Raw genomic sequence first — 24,384 nt, 5'->3', positions numbered from 1 at the left:
CAGTGAGCCGCAGTGGTCGCAGAAGGTGGGGACTTTGTAGTTGTGGATACTGAACTTATGAGGCATGTTAACACTGAACCGCTGTGAACCCACCTACAGAGGGAGACACACACACAAACACACACACACATCTGTGTTACAAAGAGGTCACAGTGGCATTATCAGAGGAATAATACATGTGGCTTAAGTGTTAGTACACTGTGCACACATGCTGCTTTAAGGACCTGAACGATGTCTCTGTACATTCAACAAAGAATCAATAATCAACATCCATCCATGTGGACTCCTTCTTGTGTGTGCGTGTACCTCGTCAGGTGTGTCCTCCTGCTTCTTCATCCCGGCACACTTGGTGATGATGAGCTCATGGCAGCGCTTGTGGACGACACACGTACACACTGGGGAGCACAGCAGAAACATTCACACATTAAATGTTAAAATAATCAAACAGAAGAAAAGAATAAGGGACAGGACAAGCAGTTTGGATGTAAGATCAAGTGAGGGATGTTAAATATGTAACTTTGAGTTTGGGATAAACAGCAACTAATAAAAGTGACAATATTCCAAAATGGCCGTCTGGTGCAGCAGTGCTGAGGCGTGTGATGCATCGATTTGATACACTGATGTAATATCCGAGCCCACACTGACCTTATTAAAGGCATCTGGTGTCAGTCAAATGGGACTGACCCACATTCAACATCGATACAAAAAAGGTCCAAACCTTTTAAAAAATTAATAAATGAAATCTTGGAAAGATAAAAGAGCGTGCTGTGTATTTTTGGCCTCACATACTCCTGGCCTGATATTAGACTGAACGTCTGTCTTTGGCAGATACTTAATTTTAAATATCGGGAATGTTTATCTGAATAAGTAAAAGGGCAACTAATGCAAATGTAATCAATACCTACCATAGATAATGTTCTGTGATCATAATTAAGACAACGGATCAGAAGACAAGAAATGATCAACGGATGAATGTGAAGTTCTGGAAATAATTAAATGCAATTTTTAGAACTCAACGTTATTGTGAAGGAAACGAATGATAAACGATGTATGCAGCATTTAGCAGCTTCACACCTCTTCCTGCATCTACAGATGATGCATTCAAGTGCAGAATTAAGTGTAGGGCATAATTGTACTTGCACCAACTTTCTGTTGGGTTGTGATACCAAAACTTTTTTCTCTCTCTCTCTCTCAGTGGGCATTCTGGAGAAAGTAAAAGACGCGTTTCGGCCGTGAAGGGGTCTGCTTTGGTGGGTGCAGGTTGTTTAAGGAACACAGAAGAAGTCTATCTGGGGTAACAGATGAATGCATTTAAAGACTCATCAGCTGCCAGATCATTACACAACACGGTATCACAGATGGGATGTTAGAACTCTGGAAAGTTATCACGGCAGCAACTAATCTTTCTCTGCAGTCAGTGCTAAAGTAAAAAAAAAAAAAGAATTACAGCAGGAATGTACAACGCCACATGTCGTTGTTGTTGCTAAAGTAGCACCCCAATAAAATAATGACAGACAGGATGTAACCCCCCCACCCAAAAAAGTAGATTACATTACACACCTATCTGCAACATACGAAGCTCTTTCCAGAACACAGTAACAGCTGGTGTCCTTTTTTTTTAAATCTCTTATCACTGCAGGAGTCCAAGAAAAATCTCCCCTTTGGGACGATGCAGTTTATCTTAACTTTTCTTATGTTGGGTGTGAAGGTTTATTATTATAAATTATTATTTAGAGATATATATTTTGATTTAACCAGGAAAACCTCTTTTTTTAATTTATTTAACCTTTATTTATATAGCCTTTATTCTTTATCATTGAGAGAAAGAATCTCAGTCCTGGCCAAAAAAAAAAAAAAAAAAAACAAGAATGCAGCAATCTGTCACTTGTATGTTGTTGAAATCCAACACAAACACTCTTAATTAAATTTAAAATTTAAAATCTCAATGTTATTTTGTAATTAGCCTCACAGACCTGTGTTACACTCAGCGAATCTGAATTATTGATTGGATTTGAACGAAATGAACGCTATATTATTCGATACAACGTGAGAGTGTTGGATGCATCCCGATGTCACAGGATGTCGGAGAGCTGCGGCTTCTCTTCGGCTCCGGGTCGATTGGTTGGTCGGTGGCTTGAGACTAAATCACAGCTGTCATTCAGCAGCATGTTATCCCTCTTGTGTTCTTTGCTTTAATAAAACATGATGTGCAGAGTTAACTCGAGAAATTGGAAGCCGCCAGAGAAAAGTACTCACCCTGACACTGGTATCCCTGCTTCCCCAGCACGCCCCTATCAGATCACAGAGAGCGAGAGGGAGAGAGCGAGCGAGATAGAGAGAGAGAGAGAGAGAGAGAGAGAGAGAGAGGAGTCAGCATTTCAGACAGGTGGTTTAATGAAACTTCACCGCAGGTTGGGTTTCTGTGTGTTTGTGTTTTTCAGTGTTGCCTACCAGATAAAATCTCGGCAGTGCGAGCAGTAGGTGGGCTGTCTCAGGTAGGTGGCCATGAACTTGTGTCCATTGACTTGATGGACGCGTCTTCGGACGGCGCCCTGTCGCCGGCGAGGACCGATCCTCTCTCGAAACACTCGCTCCTCATTGTCGTTGGTTCCTGAAGCTGTGAAGTGGATAGAAAGGAGTTAATCCAGGAAACAAAGAGCAGCAGTTGGATGATTTAGGTGTTTTTTGTTGCTGAGTCACTTCGATGAGCACTCGTAAGAAATTGTTTGATGGGTCTTCTTGCGCACATTGTCTTCACTTCCCGGGATGGTGTGTACAAAAAGATCATTTGCATCACGTTGCTCGAGATGTTTAATCATTCAACGGCCTCTCATCTTCCTCCCCTCCCCTCCCTTTCTCTTCCTCACAAACACCCTGCACCTACCAGAGGCCTATGCATACGTACATGTGCGTGCTATTTATACTTCCGTGTGTGGGCACTTAAACGAAGGACAGCATATTAAAATACTCCTCCTCCTCTGCGAGCAACATCCAAGCAGCCGTTCCCTTCCTCTCCACATCTCCCCGGAAACACAAACGCTTTCCGAGGGTAACCTTAAGACAAGAGAACCACCTCCACTCTCCCGCCCACACACACACACACACACACACAGTCACAAGCACAGACACACTCCTCTCCGCGCTCCTGTCCTAGTTTGCCTCTCGTTCTCTCTCCCTCCATCACTCTCTGGGGTGCCTTATACATGTGGTTACTGCTGAGCCTCTCCAGAGTTCGATTACAGACGGGCTGTCTAGGGACCCAGTGTGTGTGTGTGTGTGTGTGTGTGTGTGTGTGTGTGTGTGTGTGTGTGTGTGTGTGTGTTGGAGTGTGTGCAAGTGAAAGTGTGTTTCCGTGTGCTGGTGAGAGAGGGGAGAGACAGCTTAAAAGGCCATTATTGGGATCACTTTGTTTTACATAATACATCATCCATCTGTCCAGGACACACATTACACACACACACACACACACATCACACACACACACGCAAGCAAGCGTCCTGATAAGTAGGGGTGATGAGGCAGAATAACATAAGAGCCATCATTGTGGACACAGGCGTACGCTGGTCTCGATGAAGGACATACTGGGAGACGGGCGTCCAACAAACACACACGTATGGACAGACGGAGGATTCAGATGGAAGCACAAACGCAGGATGACGGAGCGCCAAGCAGTTGCTGTAGCAATCCTATAAAACTAACCTGTGTCCCCTTTTCCTGCATGTCATTCCCCACTCTCTCTCTCTCTCTCTCTCTCTCTCTCTCTCTCTCGATGATTTCCTACTTTTATCCAATGTCTAAATGAAGGGGAAAAAACACCAACCCAAAAATATTAGAGCTGGCAGCAGTGTTGACAGTAGGAGTAGTATCACCACATCTCCATAAGCTCTACACAGGTGAGAGATTAACCAACAAGGCTTGAAGGATGTAAAAAAAAAAAAAAAAAAAAAAAACTGAATCGATGAGAAAGAAAATCTGCCAACAGAATTAGGCTGAAGGAGACGCAAAAAGAGATGAGATGATATTTATAAACCTGAAGCAGAAGAGCTTTTTCTGTTTTGTAAAGGCGGCTGGAGGAGGTGAGATATGACTTTTAGTTTCTTTAGGTTTGAGAAATCATGATTCTCTCATACTGTGAAGCAACTGAACAAGGTTGGTGCTATGGCAAATGCCAATTTAAAGCTTTACTTATACTATATAAAAGTGGATTAAAGCCTTATTTCACGTGTTTGTGTGTGTGTGTGTGTGTGTGTGTGTGTGTGTGTGTGTGTGTGTGTGTGTGTGTGTGTGTGTGCATGTTTATGTATGCATGGGTAGGGAGTGGTGTGTGTGTGAGTTGAATTAATAGAGATATTTGAAAAAAAAAAAAAAAAATCTTTATTTCAGTTTAACCGACCAGAACAACAATAAACTACAGAATGAAGCATTTCTTGAGAGCAGTGGGAGTCTCAGAGGTTTCAGACCTGAAATCAAAACATACTTTAAGAAGATTTCTACGGCTTCAACTTTAAAATATGAATTCTACAAAACAAGTCACCAAAACATGTCCCTTCAACATAAACAACACTTGAAGCTCAAAGTGACTTTCACTCGCTGAGATTGAAGGGCGCTCTCTCACTCGGCCATCTGTACCATGCCCGAGCACGTTCGACCCCCAAAGTCCTGTCGGCTTGACGAGGGTGAGTGCTCCTTACGGACTCGAGCATGATACACTTTCTTGGCCCTGGCGCGGTTGGAGGAGGTGCACAAGCATGACCAAAACTTAACATAAGCCACAAAGTCAGTAAAGTTACAGTCACGTTCTCCGTCATTTTCTCCATTTACAGAAAACTCCCTGCTCCTCTGTCGGGGGTTTGGTCGCTATTTGACAGCTAGCGGAAATGTTAAGGTGGAGTCTTCTCTTTCCTTACTCAGTGCGTGAGTTGACGTCGTGAATCAATCAAGCCGCCTTAAATGAGCAGCCCTCGAGCGCCTTTCCGGTGCGCTCGGGCAGCACGTCGCGTACGAATCCGATGACGCGTGTTCATGAGGTAACCGTGCTCAAAGCCAGCGAGGCCTGGAGCTATGAGAGTGCAGGCCAGCGGGGGGAAAGGGAAGAGGGGACGGTAATGCTTCAGCACGGTACAGGGCAGCATGACCTCGTGTGAATGCGCCCTGAAGGAGGGGACTGAGAAGTGTTTCTTAAATCATTAAGGAATTTAAACCTTGTTTTCTTTTTATCTATGTCCACATCAGCTCGACATCGGCTACTTTTTACTGATGCCAAAAAATGTTCATTAAAGTGTTCGATCCACATGATGTCTATCTTATCTAATATCATGATAGGAAATGGAAATATTTAAAAAGGACGAAGAAAATGAGAGTAAGGGAATCCAGGAACACTGAAGAGAGACTGCAGATGGTGAGATTAGGTGAGATTATTGTCAATTTTCATCCTGAGAGCAACAGATGCACGAGGATGGAAGAGGAGAAAAGAGGAAAAGTATGAGTCCTCTCAGCCTCCGAGGCTGCAGAGAACAGCTTGCACCAGGGGAAAAAAAAAAAAGAAATCTGCTAAAAATACCACCTCTTCCTCTAGTTCTCACCCTCCATCTCTCCATCCCTCCTATCAGCAAACATACACACACACACACAAACACACACCATTTGTTTTTATCAGCATATATTAACGCAGTGAGCGCTCGAGCCAGCTGAACCCAGGGAGGAAGTTCAGGAGTGGGCGGAGAGTGGGTTGTGAGGTCACACCAGAGTGTCCAATCGCAGATGAGGAGGCCAAGACACGGACGCCTGAGTCTGCATATGTGTGTGCGTGTGTGTTTGTGTGTGCGTATAAGTGTGTTCGTGTGTAATCCAAGGCTCAATCTCACCTACTATTTTAAGAATCTACTCCCTCTCTTTTCAATCTCTGCTGCGCTCTTCATCCGTCTTTACATAGAGGAAATACACTTTGTGTTATACTGTCGGGGTTCTACAATACACCCACACCCACATACACACACACACACACACTGTATATTCACTTCCACTTGCACTAGAAGTCTATTTATAAGCAGGTGTGAAGAAACACAGGTGCAGGTGAAAATCACTCTTCCCAGACAGCATGTGACTGAGTGTGTGTGTGTGTGTGTGTGTGTGTGTGTGTGCGTGCGTGCGTGTGTGTGTGTGTGGGTGAAGTAATGCTAATTTAGAGCAATATTCTAGCCGTTTCCAGGCATCATCCATACTAACAGATGGAGGAGGAAGGAAAAAAAACGGAGAAAGTCCTCTGTTTTCTGTGTAGGAATTAATCCGTTTAATCTTTACAATGAACGTAGTTTCCCAGTAGAGCTCCATCCATCCTGCAATGTGATTGGCTAGAACTTCTCTGCTGTGACAGACCAGTACTTTGTAGTTTGTTTTTCAGGCCCGGTAATCTGTTTTGAGTAAGAATATCGCATTCGATCAAATCTTGATTGATTGGCTTGTATAAAGGAAATAAAGAGATTATGAATTTGGGTAGGATTTGCTTTTTGGATCAGGTAATCAAATCGTGTGGGTTTTTTTTCCTTTAATCCAGAAAAAGCCTCCGGTTGAATAAAACGGGCGAATGACTGCCTCGACGACGTAGACGAGGAAGGCGTGAGTCTTGTGAACGTTGCATCAGACGCCTTTAGAGTTTAGATAAGGAAGAGCCAGCAGAGTTATAAATCTGATGCGAGCAGTAAAGGCCATTACGCCAAAATAAAAAATAAAAAACTTACGTACAGACGCCTTGCACACTGAAGCCGATGTGTTTATGTTTCTATAAATTGTATCACGCAGAGCGATCAGGAGGGGAAGCTGATTCTGAGGTTCTTTCACACATTAGAGAGCAGAACGATCTCTATCACTTCCTGGTGTATTTCAGGATGTCAGTGGTCCGGTTTGAGACACTGCTCGCTGTACTTGTACAGGGATGGATACGAGAAAAAAAAAAATCTCGAAAAAGACAATCGAACCTGTTCTGAAACAACGGATACAAATTTTGGAGTCAGTGTGATAACACGACAGACACAACATGAGATTTTTATTTGTATTTTTTTTATGACGTGCGTCAAATTTGGACATCTAAACAGACTCAGTGTGCAATGGCCTTAACTGGGAGCCAGCGGAGGGAGAAGAACGGGACGGTTGAAGACCAATCGCACTTCTTTGTTTTAGTCAGAGATTGTAAATATTATTGGACGAAGCCTGAGTGACGTGTTTGACACCAATCAGACCCTTTTTTTGTACCAGGCTGTAAACATGTTAACTTTTACTGTAAAAAAGCCTTTTGTGTCTGTGCTGTGTGTGACTTCAGTTTCTAGCGGACACTTTACGAACTGCAGGATTTTGCACTTCCGCCTTGGCTACATTTTTCTACAGCAGAGGTTGCTGCTTGGTTTTAGATCATCTGCGGGGGTTGATAGTGTATGTAGGAAGAACTGTCAGTGGGGAGCTGCAAAAGTCAATAATAGGAAACTGTCTGGCTCTTTCATTTTTGGTGGATTCCGGTGACAAAGGTCGTAGTGTGTAGTCCCATTTAGAGCAAATGTCATTTTAAAAAACTTTTATCCTATCCAGTTTTTCTTTTTTTTTTTTCAAAAAGGGACACACGTGGGATGGATAACCTAATGCTGGATAGCAAAAAAAAAAACGTTATATGTGATTTCCAAATCTAAGTGATTCTTATGCAGATCAAACTCTTATAATATCAACGACAAGCCAACAGAAGAGGAAGGCTCAGCTTGAACACAAAGTTCAGGGTGCGATTCCTTTCCTTTAACTGGATGAAAAAGTGCATTTTGGGAGTTTTGACCTTCAGTGGAGGATCCGGACAGATCAATGACCACGTACACCTTCCCCTCCGGCTCCAAGTCAATCTGGAAACACAAAGAAACAGAGGGAGATGAACAGGAGATAAATATTATGTGTTCACAGTGAGTACAGTTCAAACAGCACAAACACATCGCTGCACATACAAGAGGTCATTATCTCAATTACCAACATTCTCCTCCCTACCATTTACTCCTTCATCAGCATTAACAATCACCATCTTTATCACATCTGCGATGTTTAACCTCCACATTATCCCTGACTGTATTGTTAAACAAGTCATTTCAATGTCACAACAAACAGTTCCACATTTCCTGGTCACGTATCGTAGTGAAATGTTTTTAGTACCTGTCAAGGTGAAAGTTATACACGCTATATATATATATATATATATGAAAAATATTTATAATACAATATAAGAAAAATACCTCTGAAGTGTACAAAGAAAGTTAAACTAAATTGAGTTAAATGTTACAATATGGTATAAAAGAATAGTTCATGTCGACGCATTGTGCTCATTAGATCAATTTAAAGAAAACATCTGAAGAGTCCAAGAAAAAAAACATGAATGTGAGAAAACAAAATAAAGAGTAAAACGTGATTGCTTATTGTAAATGTCTCGGGAAAAGAGAAATGGACTTGAGCTTGTATAGTCCTTATTTAGTCTTCTTAGGTCACACCGACACATTCACACACTGATTCCAGAGGCTGCTGTGACCATCAGAAGTAACCAATCCCATCCGTACACAATCATACGCCGATCACACAGTAGGAGCAGGAAGAGGGTCATGCCCAAGGACACATCGGACAGAGGCACCTGACCTTCAGGTGTTGAATTTACCAGCGGAGACACCAAAATTGCACCAGTGCAACCAGAAAGCGTGTGTGTGTAACTGTGTGTGTGTGTGTGTGTGTGAGAGGGGAGTCCCAAATGTTGCTTTCTGCTTGACTTCTGTTTAAGTGACTTTATAGTATAGTATAAAAGAAGGCAGCACACAAATCCGATTGGCTGCTTGTCCTTGTCTTTACATCAGACTTACTGCCATTGAATCTCCTTCATTTGTGACTTGATCCCCACAGAGGTGCAGTCCCTAGTAAAGATTTTATCACTAATTTAGAAAACAACAAAAGCTTTCAAACTGCTGCAAAACTCCAGATAAACTCCTGAAGTGTGACGTAAAAACACCAACATGTTTCTCTCTCTATCCTCAACCACCAAATAGGTAGGTTGACCAACTGGCCCAATATTCCTGCTGGAGGAACGATAACACTGACCACCCTGTGCATGAAGGAGGGGTTCATTTACATGCAGAGATTAGTGCGAAACTTATTAACCAAGGGGATATTTTATAAGCAAAGCAGCAATGAAAAGGCTCCAAGCTGCAGAAGACATGAAACACAAAGGTATAAAATATTGTATTGGCACGTTCAAGCGCTTAAAATGGACACCCTTGACAAAATGTTCCTGAGCTGCGAAGACTTTGCAGCCAACAAATGTGCAGCACTGCATGTTGGACCAAGTGAAGCTGCTGGAGACTCATCCAAACGTCGTATTTTTAGATCACCAGCGACCCACTCCTCTCTGTGTCAGCAGACTGTACAACGGGAGGAATCGATCTTTTTACGATTTACTCACAGGTGGTGTGATGAGGTGCCAAAAAAAAAAAAAAACTGACTAGTTGGTGGAGGATAAGTGAAGGTGAGATGGAGCCGCTGCATGATTTAACACGTGCATTTGAATGTCTTCATCTTTGAATTCAGGGCATCAATTACATATCACAGAGATGAAATAATAAGTGAATTCATCTCCATATTTCTTCTTACCGTAAACAAACAGAGTTAGTATTCTCTTCTTTTGTTTGTGGACAGGATTACAGAACAACTCGTTGCTCATTTGAACTCAACTTGTTGAAAGGTTGAAAAGAACACACATTTGGTATCCAATTTTTATGTTCTGGTTTTTGTTTGAAGTCCACATTTCTTCCTCTTCCTCTTCCTAATATCGATATCGGTATCTGCCCCATATCTCTACTATAAATAACCACATTGACCATGACAGACACCTGCACTCTCACAGTGCCCGTCCAGCTTATAGGCACAGGTTGAAGTCATTAAAATAGATATTTACAAGAAGTTAAGAGTATTTAGAATCATAAAGAGTTGAACTTGTGTGACATCCAAGTAGAGGCTCATTAATTCTGGCAACTTCAAACGCTCCTCGAACAAAACGAAACCTTTCTGCAGACTCATTATACGGGACGAGCAAAAGTACGTTCTGCATGCGCACAAACTCACTCCACCAATAATGACATCATCCCACTTCAAAATATGTGCAGTAACAGCGATTAGAGAGAGCGCTAGAGAGAGAGAGAGGCAGACAACACAGGACAGAGAGAGAGAGAGAGAGAGTGCAGGAGAGAGTGAGGAAGAGAGGTCCAAATCCTTAGTTAAGCTCTGGGACAGCAGCAGATCCTCTTATGCAACAGTCAGACACACACACACACACACACACACACACACACACACACACACACACACACAGTACATGTCCATGCATTGCACATGAACATGAGGCACAGAAACAAATAGGAAACAACAAGGGGACACTCAGACACACTGTGCACAAAGAGGGGTGATGCAGCAGAAAAGGATTGACGATCAGGATTCATATTTGACTTTAGACACTAAAATGACCACTGCTATGTGATGAATACACAACTGGAAACATTACATCTACAAATAAAATCAAATATAGAAAACAAATAAATCTTCAAGCATAGATTTTTTTTTGATTGAATATTTGCTTTAAAACGTATTTTCAGGAAGAAGAATCCGTGTTCAAATCCTCATATCGTCTTGCATGTTGTGATACCATCGGATTGGGAGAGTACAGTTGTTTCTTTCATCCGAGGAGGCTGTTTGGTTTTCGCCTCCTCCACTGAAAGATGTTCTCCAGTTTGAAGTTACTTCTGTGAAATGACAATTAAGTGTTGTGTTCATACTTTTGTAATCTACTATTGTAAACTGCTTTTTTTTTGTTGTGTTTTTGGACTTCTAGTTGAACTAAACGATGGCGTCATTTAATGCTTTGGGAAGATGTGATTTCATAAACATAATCAGGAAATGAATCAACAACTAGCTCCAGATTTTGAATTCTAAACACAACATGGATAAAGACTGGGGCACATATTACCACGGGTGCTGCATCATCCTTTTGTTGCATGTGTAACACACAACAACAGCAGACTGGGATTGCTGAACCTATGAACGCTGTCGGATCCTTGATGTTTACCCTTGAAAATGATGTGCTAATCCCCAAATGCAACCCCTTGCATAACGCCGCATCTCAGCGAGGATTTCAGCTGAAAGATGGACTCAGAGAGATTTGGATCAGAGTGGAGCGGATGGACGGCACCATCATTGATTTAGTGCTCTTCTCCCGAGGTGGCACATCGGCCAAAAAAAAACAGTAACCGCACTGGCCTCACATTACAGCCACTCGACACGTTGGCTCCGAGATGCCGTTAAGATAGATTTCCCGTTTATTTATTTATTGATTTGATTTGATTTGTAAAAAGGACCATGCCCAATATTAAACATAAATGTTGCGATTCTCTGCACTTTTAACACAAGTCGCTCGGTCTCCTTCTATGTGATCAAAAGTCCATCCCATCACATGCTGTTACATTTTCACAGTGTGCCTTTTTCTATGCTCGACTGGACGAAACCAAACTGAATTCATCTCATTTTAAAAACTTCAAAGTGACTCGTGATTTGGGGCGCTGGGGGCGCAGTGGTTTAGTGGACATGTCCCATGTATGGCGACTGAAGTCCGTAAAGTGGGTGACCCGGGTTCGGATCCAACCTGTGGCTCCTTTCTTGCATGACATTCACCATTCACTCTCCCTCCCTGATTTGTAACTCTATCCACTGTCCTACTTCTACAATAAAGGCACAGAAGTCGATCTTATCAGAAATGTTTGTGCTTCATTCACAACATGATTTCCTATTACAGCTCTGTGCTGACGTCCAGGTGATAGTGACAGTGCATCATTATGGACCACCACTAAAGCTCCTTACTGCTACTGAGAAACCGTTAATCTTTTGTTCAGTCTGACCACAAATGAAAATAAAACCACTTAAAAGGACTTTCATAGAAAACTGCAGATTACTGTTTATTAAAACATTCATCAGTGTTACGACAGGTCATACACCCGAGTGTGTGGAGGTCCAATCAGAAAGGTGGATTATATAAATCTTTATTTAATTTCAACGTATTGATGATTTTAATATCTGCCCATGACTTCATCCATGCACATATTATAGTGGTAATCATCCAACCACAGTGTAACCATGTATCCTAGCAACAGGCCGCGTTGTTTTTTTGGGGGGCTTAAACAGAATCGTGCAGTAAATAAAAAGGGATATTTTATGTGTGGTAAATAACTGTTTAATAAGGAGGTCCTTACTTTGTGATATTAAATATATGTCTCTTTTTTAAGGGCGGGGGGAACTGCAACTGCAATAGGAAGACGCCAATTTTGGGAATATACCTTTTAATTAAAACGCCTTCAAAGGAAAGTCAATGTTGTGCGACAGGAAGCCAGAAGAGCCAACATTGGAAAAACTGTAACAATGCATGTGATAATAATGAATAACCTTCTTCATGTTTTCTTATCGACACCCCTTAGTGTTCTGAACCTTATCTACATCATTAATCTACTACATTGAATAGATAGCTTCATCCCTTATTCTACTGATGGCTCACATGTTCACTATACTGATGGTAAAAGGTTGGAAATGTGTTTTTATAATTTCTTGCTGCAAAAAAGATGCAGCATCAATATGCTAATTGCTTTTTTAGCTCTATCATTTCAGCCCCCAAAGACTTACTAAGATGCAGTTGTTTCTTGTTAAATATTTACAGAATACACATTTAATCCGATATAAACAGGGTCTGAATATCTGATTATTAACACCTGTATTCTGTGGGACATGGCACTGATTGTTTAACCTGTGGTTACTATAATAGTAGTATTAATTGTTGTGTATGAAAAGCTTGTTTGACCAGAACATTTTAAACATTATTCAACATTATTATTAGTCAAACTACGTCTTAGTTGTTTTCGGTTTATCCTTTGTTAAGTAATTGTTTATATATTTGTTTAAAATTTTAGCTCTGATATAAGGCTTAATCCACAATTACCCTCCTGTTAAACGGATAATCACATGACTTGGATTTAACCTGCTGTGTACGAACACACACACACACACGCGCGCGCTGAGGTTCCCCGCCCTGACAACCAAGGATGGGAGGAGAGAGAGAGCTGGAGAAGCTAGTTCGCCTCATTAATCTTGTTAGTCCAATTAGGACACCGATACAGCCAGGGAGACAGATAACTTCACAAACCCCCCCCCCCCCCCATCTCTCACACTCTCACACACACACACACACACACACACACACACACACAAACACAGGAAGCTGAGTGTCTAAGTTCTGTAACTGTCTGGGGATTTTAAAGAGGACTTCAGAGAGGGGTTAGCATTAAACACTCTTGCCTTCATACACATGAGCTCCAAACACACACACACACACACACACACACACACTACGAAAGAATAGAAAGACACATACATGCACCATATGCAGTACCACAGAGAGACACTCAACCAGGCAGACAGGGCACTCAAAGCTTGCATTATATCAATACTGTGAAGCTAACCCCCTCCCACTCTCCGTCCATCGAGCTCGCTATCTCCGTCCAAGCAGGCAGCTCTGCGTGTCTCTCTCAGGAGCGTTTAGTCTCAGTGACAGCCTCCCACATCCATCTGTCAAATAACAAATTTCGGCTCCGAGAGAGCACGGCCGCATTCACACAATGCCATGCCTCCGTGTGTGTGTGTGTGTGTGTTTGTCCCTCTTTCTAACAGTCAGCGGCTCGAGCGCGTCTGCCTGAACACGCTCACACATGCACACAGGAGGCCCGTGCTGAGTGAGACAGCATGAGAGTCATGCATCTTTAATGTAACATCACAGACGGCTAATAACGTAAGAGGAGCTGTGGGGAGATGAAAAGAGAGGACGGGGGGGGGGGCTCAACAAAGCCTGTTCCGAACCTATTCAACAGAGGACCGGTCCACACGTCCAGCAGTATCTACCAGAAAAGAGGAAAATGAGATTTGGAAGAATGGACATCCCCGATTAAAACCATCCTGTCTGCTCAGTCATCTTCAAGCTCACGAACATTTAACACGCCTGTGTGATATCCAGATGGACTGGCAGACGGCCTGATGAGCGGCCTCTGTGGACCGGACAGTCATAGCTGTTGGATCGGTCTAAATGGAAAACGCACTTCATAGAGACTCAAGCTGGAGAAGGAAGCCCTCTCTTCTGCTTGCAGTTATTTTTAACACATTTTACTCTCGGCTTGAGTAAATAGAAAATCGACTGTACGGTGCTTTTACACTCTGAGTCTTCTGACCACTCAAAGCCCATTTAGTACAGGAAATACTCGCACACTTATCCTGATGCTGAGGCTGACCATCAGTATTAACCTATCACATTCTCACACCCCTGGCAATGCCACTCGGGAGCAAGTTGGGGTTCAGTGTTTTGCCCAGGACGTGTGGACTGGGATCGATCAACTGATGCTAGCTACATAGTATTATGTGCGTTTTCAAAAAGGATAAGGATAGTTTATTTTATGTAAAAATGGTACCTTTTGCAAGAACCTGCTCAGTTTTGAATTAAGACAAGCTATTTAAAGTCAAAGTTTTGGCTCAGTGATCTGAAATGTGCACTCTTTAAATAGCAAAACAGACAAACCATACTCCGTACACAACACAAATAACAGACACAAAACATCGACGTTTTGTTCAAATATTTTTCTTTTTGGACGTCTAAAAATAGACACATATTTAGAGAGAGGGGCAGACAGTGTGTGTTTCACCAGCTGTCCCGGAGGTCTCAAATATCCTCTCGTTTCTTCCCTTTCACTGAGAACATGCATTTAACAGCCCCCAGCACACACTTACACACCAGAGGGTGACCTGGTTTGGCATCAGCAGACAGAGCCCCGTGCTTATCTTTGTGTCTGTGCGTGCACGTGTGTAAGTATGTGTGTGTGTGTGTGTGTGTGTTTGCAATTATCAGGGTGGCAACAGCAGATCTTAAATCTTGTCTGTCCTACTTAACCAGCCGGTCACCAAGGGGTGGAGCCTGTGATTTCATACAAATGACTATGTTGGAGGACTGGAGTGTGGGGTTAAGGAGAATAAAAGGAAACGATGACGATAAGGCTGCGACCTTAAGGACAGACAGAGGGGATGGAAACTCAGTTTCCCCATAGATAAAAATACGGTTTTCCAAAGGTAATTCAAAGATGATAGATAAAGTCTTCATTTTATTGTCCTAATTTCAAAAACTGTAAAGGGTCAAACCCAATCCACACATCTTAAAGAAAACCCTCAGCACTAATAGCTGGTGGCATCAAACCTTTCCAGGCTAACGGTTAAAGCAAGATTAGCTATAGAGCTAAATGCTCAAGAGGACAAGTCCATGTAATCTTTTCAAAAGATGTTTGCAACCTTACCTTTGAACTTATTTCCGACTACAGACCTGGCCTGTTTTATTAAGCACTTTATAGTCTGACACAACGAGTGAATACTATCGAACAATAAGAGCTGAAGGCAACACGAAGCTAATAAAACAAGCTAGCATTCTGCTTTATAAGCTGTCCAGTCACCACTGTCTTCAAAGTCTCAGTGTTGGTCTGTTGCACTTGTTTATAGTTCGACAATGGAGGAGAAAAATGTTTAGATTTGAGTTTTTCTTTGAATTGCCATCATTATTAAACATGATAAATCTAGACATTAACAGGCTTTGCTTATGAAATGACAACTACAGAGTTAGAGACAGGGTCCACCATCAATTCAAAAATATGCTCTTTTAGTCTGTGCTCAAATTACAATTAAAGTTTTATGAAGAATCCTCAAATGTGCATCCATTTATTTGACTGCTGTTCATGTGAGTTTGGGAGAGTATGTGATTGTTAAGCATCAACTGAAGCCTGGCTGACGTGGAGCGAGTCCCTGTCAGGAATCGTCACACTGTGTGGTCACCTTGTCTCAGACTCCAGCAGCCTCACAGACTCTTATGTTTACAGGAAAACAGAGCTTATGTCTTCACCTCATCTACCACCCTCCCCCCCTTTCACCACCATCAACACTCTCCTCTTTGCTTTCTGTCCATATTCTTTCATTTCCAACTTCACAATCTCCCTCTCTGAAATCCTAACAATCTAACTTTTCGAACTCTTCAACTTAACCTGAGACTCTTCAAGACTAATTCAAGAAGTCAGAGAGGGTAAAACAAAGTTTCCTATTTTTAACATTATAAAAGAAATGCATTAAATAATAGTTTTAGAGTGGTATCATAGAAAACTACGCAGCAAGATGAAGTTTGTCCTACTTTATTTCCTAAACTTATCTTAGGCTTTATCAAATGAAAGAGTGAAAGACCACAATTCTTCAGATCTAACCTCCTTTCAAAAACACTTAAACTACAAGTTACCAACTACAATGGTGTTAGCATAGCTGGTCAAAATTAGCCAAACTCTACCGATTTAAAAATCACTTAATTAGGTCTCTGCTCCATTTATACTGAAGTTTGTGTAAATGTCAGGGACGTAAATATCGCGCTTTGATATCTGTGTGAACAGGGCTAATCTAATTAATTAAGTATTAATTAATTAATACTAAGTTATTTTGTCTGCTGGAAGACACTACAGCTAGCAAGCTAACCAACTTTGTTCATCTTTCGAGCAAAATCAGAACCCACATCTGAAAAGCTGACAAACCTTTTACAAGCAACATCAGACACCCTAGATTACAAACAGAGCTTTGACACAGAATAGATCAGATATTTTAATCAAACTGTCTTTATGAATAAATAATAAAACAATCATGATAAACAAATGATATAATAAAATGGACTAACTTGATCAAAGTCATTGTGATATCGTGATAAAGCACCTTGATCTAGAACTGATAAATATAAAATAGAGCATAACCAGATGTCTTCCATTATTTTTAAGTCCTTTTAAGTTGAACCTGTAAAAAAAATCATACCCAGACTCCTTCAGTTACACTGTGTGTGTGTGTGTGTGTGTGTGTGTGTGTGTGTGTGTGTGTGTGTGTGTGTGTGTGTGTGCGCGCAGTAAAAAGGCCTTTCACTATAAAGTCACAGCAGATATGGGAAGAAGGATGCTTGTTTCAGAGTGATGTGACGCGTCCTTTTATGTGGTCCTGTTCCCTCCTGTAAAAACTCATTATATTGTGGCAGACGGCAGAGAAGGCGATGTTTTGTCAGAGTGAATTTTGTTTTCAGCATGGGGATGATGTGGTTATGGTACCAACAGAAAATCGTAGAATCAGATTTCAAGTGTTTTATGTCACGGACACGACAAACTTAACCAGAGCTGTCACAATGATTTTTTATAATCATTTTCAATATCAGGTACCACAAATCTATTTGTGAATAGATTTTATATATTAACAAGTTTATATATTTGGAAGATCCTTTTTTTGATTGATCCTCCTTTGCTTAGCCACAGACAAATCATGATCAGCCAATGGGGCAGAACATTGAAAGGGCCTGACTCAGCAAACACAATTAATGGTGCCAAATGTTAATATTTAATTTTTCTAAATTTGGTGTTCTTATAAGATTTTCCTGCCAATTTGACTCACATACAGTATCTACTTCTGAAAATATTTTGATGATTTCACGAGGACTCTTCTGGATAGTCTTCTGACCTGACTGTACACATATAATGATCCTCACAGCGGGAGACAATCCCTGTCAGATAGGAGGGGCGGCGGGGGTCTCCTGAGGAAAGACGTGTGGTAGAAAAACAACGCGGGAGTCGTGTTTGAAGCGACCGAGTCCGCTATGTACAGTAAATCAAGTTCAACGGAATCCAAATGTCAGCAAAAGAATGGAGCAACAGAAAACGTAATGCAGCTGTTTAATGACGCGCACAGAGATCATCGTAGTGGTCGTGTTCATGCACCGTGCAGTAATTACATGTAAATCCCTCCTCTCACTGACAAGAGGGGAACTCTTTCCTGCTCTGTTCTCACGTCGGCTCACTCGGACTTGCTGTGGAAAAAATGACTGGAGGCAATGGCAGGGAATATCGCAGGAGTTTTTTTCTGTGTTTTCTGCAAGTGTAGAAGACGTACATGTCTCGCTTCTATGTGACTCCTCCTCATGTCGCCTATGTCATAAATGAGGAATACACAAATAAAAGTTAACTGGCCAAACAAGAAGTTCAAAGCAGGATGAAAGAAAAAGGTGAAGACTCGACAAAGACTTGAAACTGACACCTAGCTGCAGCAAATCAATGCTTTATCTTTCAGCCGGCATCTTCTTTTCTTCAGGTAGTCAGATATGGTGACGTCATCCTGACATCATTAATGTGGGCTTCCTGTTGTGTCGAGTTAGCCTGTGATTCCCGCCTCTATCAGACATGGTTTTGTTTACAGCGGTATGCGGCTTGCTTGCTTTTTTTTTTTTTTTTTTTTTTCCCCACAGGTAGAACAACAACATTTCAATACAAAAAAAACCTCAATATGCTTCAACTACTATAAAGTCACCAGTGAACACGCACACAAAATGTGTAAGGTAAGTCTGGATTGATACGCTCGTTCACATGAAAGGCGAATAGTGCTGTAAAACTAAATTAAAGGTAAGTTGTGTCGACATTCGTTCAAGAAGAAGGTCTAGACTACAACAGAGTCTAAAAGTGATGTTGATGTCAAATCTGGCTCACTTGTGAGAGTAAACGATGAATAAACGTGGATGATGGGGAAAAAAAGTAGCAGAGCACCATCGTACACAATCACCACAATTAAAAGATCTCCACTTTTAAAATGTTCCTTTTCTTCATTTTTAGACTTCCTAAAGAACGATCAAGTCGCTGCTCTACTCATCCCTCCCAATTCTCACCTACCCATCTCCCTCTCTCCCTCTCTCTCTGGTGTTTCTGTGGGTGAGAGGCTGTCACCAAGGGGACGGGCTGTCATCGTCTCCATGGGGACGGAGCTCCACGGAGCATCTCAATTACTGAGTGGGACAATTAATAAGCATCAAAGCCTGGTTAATATTTCACCAGCGGCACAGAGAGGCAACCTGGCCCACGGCGCCCCGGGTCCACGGGAGACGTTTCATGTGGAGCTGGGGTGGAAGACCAGAGGGAACAGGTAGCAGAGGGGATAGGAAGAACAGAGCCGAGATGAGAGAGAGAGAGGGTAGAGGATAATGAGATGAGATGAGATGAGTGAGCCGGCAGAAGGGCGGAGGATGTGAGAAAGACAAAGCTGAGCCTCCCTCTGTGTTCATCTAAAGGACAAGAAGAGCAACATTTGATACAAGTTTATGGCATCGAATGAAGAAATGTTAAAGCGTTCTGTTAATGGCTTACGTTTGGAGTCATCACTGATCTCATTTCTGTGATGCTAATCACAAAGCCATTACAGACTACGTTACAGACTAGTTTTTGGAACAAGCTAAAAGCTAACAACAGAAAGCTAACCTGCACATAGTGACAACACGGTGAAAACATGATATCCTAATGGATCTATTAAAATGTTCATATTCATAGAAGTTATAACAGTAATGGCAGTTTGTGATTGTTTACCAAATATGTGAAAGGGACACTTTGAAACCTCATCATGGAAATGGTTCATGTTACCCTCACATGATGAACTTCATTTTGAATTATACATTCGATGTATGCTTAATTGCTCTCACTCAGATATGCCATTTACGACTTTGTTATACTTCCCTCTTTAACATCCTCTCCTCCCCCTGCTGAGGAGTGCATGAAAGTAGGAGCATCAGGAGGAAGCAGAGGACTGGAAGACAAACAAGCGAGGCAGGAAGAGGGGAAATGATGGGTAAATGAATGGAGGAGGGGAGAGGGAGTGTGAGAGTAAGAAGAGTTGGAGGGGAGAAAAGAGGGGGAAGGCAGGAGTGGCAGAGTAATGGACAAATGAAGGGAGATGGACGGAGGGGGGGGAAGAGGGAGGGACCGTGTCGCTGTGAGGCAGATGCTGGCTGATCAATGGGATGTGGTCAATCATCAGAGTGATCCATATGCTCTGACCTTTCTCTGGACGGGTGAGGGACAGTGTGTGTCTGCCATGTAAACTGATATAATGACATAACTATACGTCAACGTTCACACCCCTCTCAACAAACTTCAAGAATTCTTATGATGGCTACAAATCATTCGGGGTGGGAATCGTCACACACACACAAACTCACTATTCATTTTGATTTTAATTAACAGCTAAAAATTTCCCGGAAGAAAATCTCTTTCAACGTCTGTCTCACCGTCTTACAATAAAGTTTCTCGTTCGTTCATCTCGTGTCAATCTTTTTTTTTCATAAAGAAGGAAAGGACGAAGAGAACAGGATGCAAACACTGTCAGAAAAGTCTGCCAAAAAAACACTGAACAGAAGTGGCTTTAGTTCAAGGTACAGCTCAACTGTATGCTAACTACTGTAACACTACAGGTACCTTTAACATAACAGTTTATCAAACACAACGCTGTGCAGAAGCTTTGGCAATTGAAGGATTTGAAGGTTAATGACCATGAAAAAAGATATGAATGGCGCCTCCATCTTTTCTTGACACGCACGCCAGAAATCCTGCTGACTGAGAGCTCTGCTAGCGTCAACGAAACTCACTATTTGGCTTTTATTCTCTATTTTCACATCTCTTTGTCATGATGTGTGAAGAACGTTGAATTGCCTTGTTGCTGAAATGTGCGCTGTAAACAAACTTTAACCTTGCCTTTGATCATTCTGGTATACGTCTGTTTTTGCCGTACTGGCTTCGTAGTTTGGTAAATAACGTCTTGGCTCGTGTGTATTGATACTACACACAGGCAAGAAAATACTGAAGACGGCCCACGCTGCACCAGCTTCTTAGCCGCTTCTACGAATGATCTTTTTGTTAAAATGTAAACAAACAGAGGTTTCAATTGTGATTTTGCAGCATGAAAATAAGCTTCCTTAGAATTCAATTTTGAGATATAGCACAATGAATTTTTTCTTTTTTTTTTACATTGCATCACAGTCATATGTTAATCTGAGAGAGGGAGCCTCTAAAAGACTAAACTACCCAACGAAAGAGGATACTTTGACACCATCATCATGAATACAGTGGGTATGGGTAATGAGCTCAAGCAAAAAAAAAAAACGTGCAGAAACGGGGAAATTGTGTGTTCGCATGTCTTAGACTGCTTGCGCCGAGATCACCTTCATCAGCCTTTCATCTCACCGCGAGACGAGATAACAACAAGGTCGAAGTAGAAAAACATCACATGTCAAACTGGAGGCAGACCTGAAACAAATGGCTCTTTATCTTCTTACATACACATCTGCATGTTTCAGTCCCACATCACAGCCCCGACGCAAATTCAATTACATGTAAGGACACCAAAACAAATGCAAGGACTTTCAGTTTTTTTCCAGAATGCATGGTTACGGTTTGTGCTTCTCTCACCGACCGTGCAGCGAGAGGAAAAACAAAACCTGTTGAAGACACTGAAACAGGTTATGCAGCAGCCTCATGTCATCGACTGTTGTATGAAACATAACTCCGCAGACGGAAAAGACCAGGGCATCCTAATATCTCCTTCCACTCCAATGAGGCAGGAGGAACGTGGGGAACTGAGGAAGGATGATTACAGGCCGGACTTGAGATGCCCAAATCAGATTTAATGCAAGTCCCGACAGCTCTCGTGTCACTGATGGAGGAGGGGAAAGCTGCAGAATCAAAGGACAGAAACACAGCGAAAAGAGCTCTCCAGTGTGACCACTACATGACTTTGTATGAGACTCTAACGCTGATCGAGACCTGACCGGAAATACACTCCAACGTTTCAGCACCAAGATACTCACAATGATAACGATGACGATAGTTTCCTCTAAACACAGCTTTCCCTTACATTGTTTACCAGTAAGGAGCTGCGAATTTATTATGAACAATTATTATGATTGAAAATTAAGCAGAGGTGCACAGATTGTTTTCCCAGCAAAACTGACTTTCTCAAGTAGATACCAAATTGTACAAATATATTGTTTTTCTATTATTACAAAAATGAAGTCATTCCGCACAGAATACAACTGTCGTCTTTAATCATGTGGCGTCCACACAGCACAAGTTTCCTTCAGCTTAATTGTAACTTGCTAGCGTGCCGCTCACCGAAATCACGAATGTCAACAAAGGCTCTACGCTGTGCATCGCTTTGTTGGAATCCAAGAGGTGACAGGCCTCATCGTCTCTTCTGATGCTCTTTTTTTTTCTCTGTCAGAAGCGTCATCATTAAACTGACAAATAGTTCCTGTCTCCCTACATTAAAACTTCACTGGAGAAGATATTCCACATCCAACAGACCTCTGTCTGCTCAGCTTCCTGTGCCGCAGATAACGCTAAGAGCACGCTCGGCATAAAAAAAAAAAAGATATAACACCTCTGACAAATCATCCTTCAAATTGTTTTCTGCATTATAGGCTCCATACTAAAATGTTATATAAAGGTGGGTGCATAGTGGAAAACATACACGCTAATACAGTGTCCCTGTGATGATCTCACATCGGCAGATTATTTCCTGCCAATCGGTGTATTGGTCAGGCTCTAGAATCGTCGTAGAATGAGAAAGGCTTCAGCTTTCCAGAGGTTGTGCTTGGGAGCGCTCTCTTTCCTGGATGAATACGTTTAAAAGAAGAACTTGGTTTTGGGTTGAAAACTCAGCAAAATGAATGTATATATCGTGGCTGGGGGGAAGCTGGGCGAGAACATACTGTGGGCCCGTTCCAAAGTACACAAGGCATTTTCTGTCCAATACCACAAGTACAGTATGCACCACATCAAATATGCTCTGTAAACTATGAAACAGTTCGGTTGTTGCAGAGACTGTGTGTTTCTGAATGAGGGGCCTGTGTTTTTAAGAGCCTGAGGTTTGTTATCAAAGTTGATCTCACATGCACAAAACACATGTTGCAAATTCATCTGCAAACCCGAGGACTTCTTCTGCCCTGGTGCTCGTTGGGTTATTTTGATAAAGCAATTAAGGGTCACATACCCAGTCTTCATAGTGTCTGGTTCCGTTCTGCAGCAGGTCCTCCAGCTGGATGGTGCAGTTGGCCACAAAGTCATCATATCCGATGGGTGCATCGTGGAACACAGACAGCTCCAGGCTCCTTCCCTCACGGACCTCGGTGCAGAACTCCTGGTGCCAGGCGGGGCTGTTTGTTTTGGTCCTGGTGGCGGTCTGACCAAGCCGGGTTTGGTCCAGATTCAAAGCCAGGTAGGGATCCAGCAAAAAGGATCCACTCTTCCCCACAGCGTGACGCAGAGCCCATGGGGTGGGCTTCAAATCAACTGCCTCACACACTCGCACCTTCAACAGGCCGCTGAACACAGGCATGGCTGCAGGGTCCTGGGATGTGTGTCTGTGCGTGTGTGTACAAGGATGAATGTGCGTGTGTGTTTAGGCTAGTCCGCCTGTTCCTGCTCCTGTACACAGAGCGTTTCCTTCCAATAAGCGGGGTCACTGCACAGTCCTGCTACATCCCATAATGCAGCTGGCTCCTTGGACTCTCAGTCTTGTACAGCCATAGCTGAACACACAAACACACGTTGCCAATACAGCTGATGGATCCCTAATGGTCTGAAAAGCGCAGACTCACACCCTTCAGAGATCCCACCCGAGTGTCTGCCTTGGTTTGTTTACTGTCGGTCCCGTGCGCGAGACAAGATTCCCTTTTTGGCGGAAGCAGGCCGGGATATCAAACGGCTGTGGGGTGAGGGGAAAGCGGGATTAAAGGCTCCGGTGGGGTAATTGTGAAGCCCCTGAGCCTCCCCACCGTCCTTGTATTACTCTCCCGGGTCAGGGTGGGAGAGAGCGCGAGCAGCCGCGCCTAGCCATCCGGGATTGGTGCTCCGTTTCCAGCCCCCTTGCTCGCTCTTCTCCGGGATTAATCTCCTTGCTTCGACCTCACGGTAACGCGATATTTGCATGTATTCTCGGTAAGCAATGTCCTATTGCTTTCCCCCAATGCAGTCTTCTACGGGCTCACGAGCTCCTCATACACATCACGGTCCTCCGCTCCCGTTCGTTTTTTTCTTCTTTCGGTCCTTGCGCGCGCCCCCCCGTTTCCCGTCCCCCTCTCTCCTCAATCTCAGAGTGAGCGCGAGCTGCAGGAAATGCGCAAAACGCGTCACCCGTGCTGCCGGGCTCTAGCGCCGGATGAGAGGAAAGAGAGGGAGAGGGAGAGAGAGAGAGAGAGAGAGTGAGTGTGCGCGTGCAAATGGAAGAGGTGTTTTTTTTAGCGCATGAGAAGAAGAGGGGGATGGAATTCACCCGCAGGCACGGAGTGTGTGTGTGTGTGTGTGTGCGCGCGCGCGCGCGCGCGTGCTTGCGTGTGTGTGTGTGCGTTTCATGGCCAGACAGCCAATAGAGCCAGTCAATCAT

General features: G+C 42.8%; 1 protein-coding gene across 1 annotated transcript in view; it reads right to left on the bottom strand.

Annotated features, from left to right (window-relative positions):
* prkcea (protein kinase C, epsilon a) overlaps positions 1–24,113 on the bottom strand; it is a 27,632-nt gene extending 3,519 nt beyond the window's left edge. Inside the window, exons 1-6 of the mRNA XM_079372381.1 lie at positions 22,993–24,113; positions 7,814–7,877; positions 2,452–2,617; positions 2,257–2,291; positions 307–395; positions 4–93 (exon numbers count right to left, since the gene is read on the bottom strand). Coding sequence (XP_079228507.1) covers positions 4–93; positions 307–395; positions 2,257–2,291; positions 2,452–2,617; positions 7,814–7,877; positions 22,993–23,337 — 789 coding nt within the window. The 5' untranslated portion in view covers positions 23,338–24,113. The remainder of the gene's footprint in view (positions 1–3; positions 94–306; positions 396–2,256; positions 2,292–2,451; positions 2,618–7,813; positions 7,878–22,992) is intronic.
* Between the last annotated feature and the right edge of the window lie 271 nt (positions 24,114–24,384).

The sequence above is a fragment of the Symphodus melops genome (assembly GCF_947650265.1).
Source record: "Symphodus melops genome assembly, chromosome: 21".
Classification (NCBI taxonomy): domain Eukaryota; kingdom Metazoa; phylum Chordata; class Actinopteri; order Labriformes; family Labridae; genus Symphodus; species Symphodus melops.
Note: the sequence above shows the minus strand (reverse complement) of the source record. Positions and strands in the feature narration are given on the sequence as shown.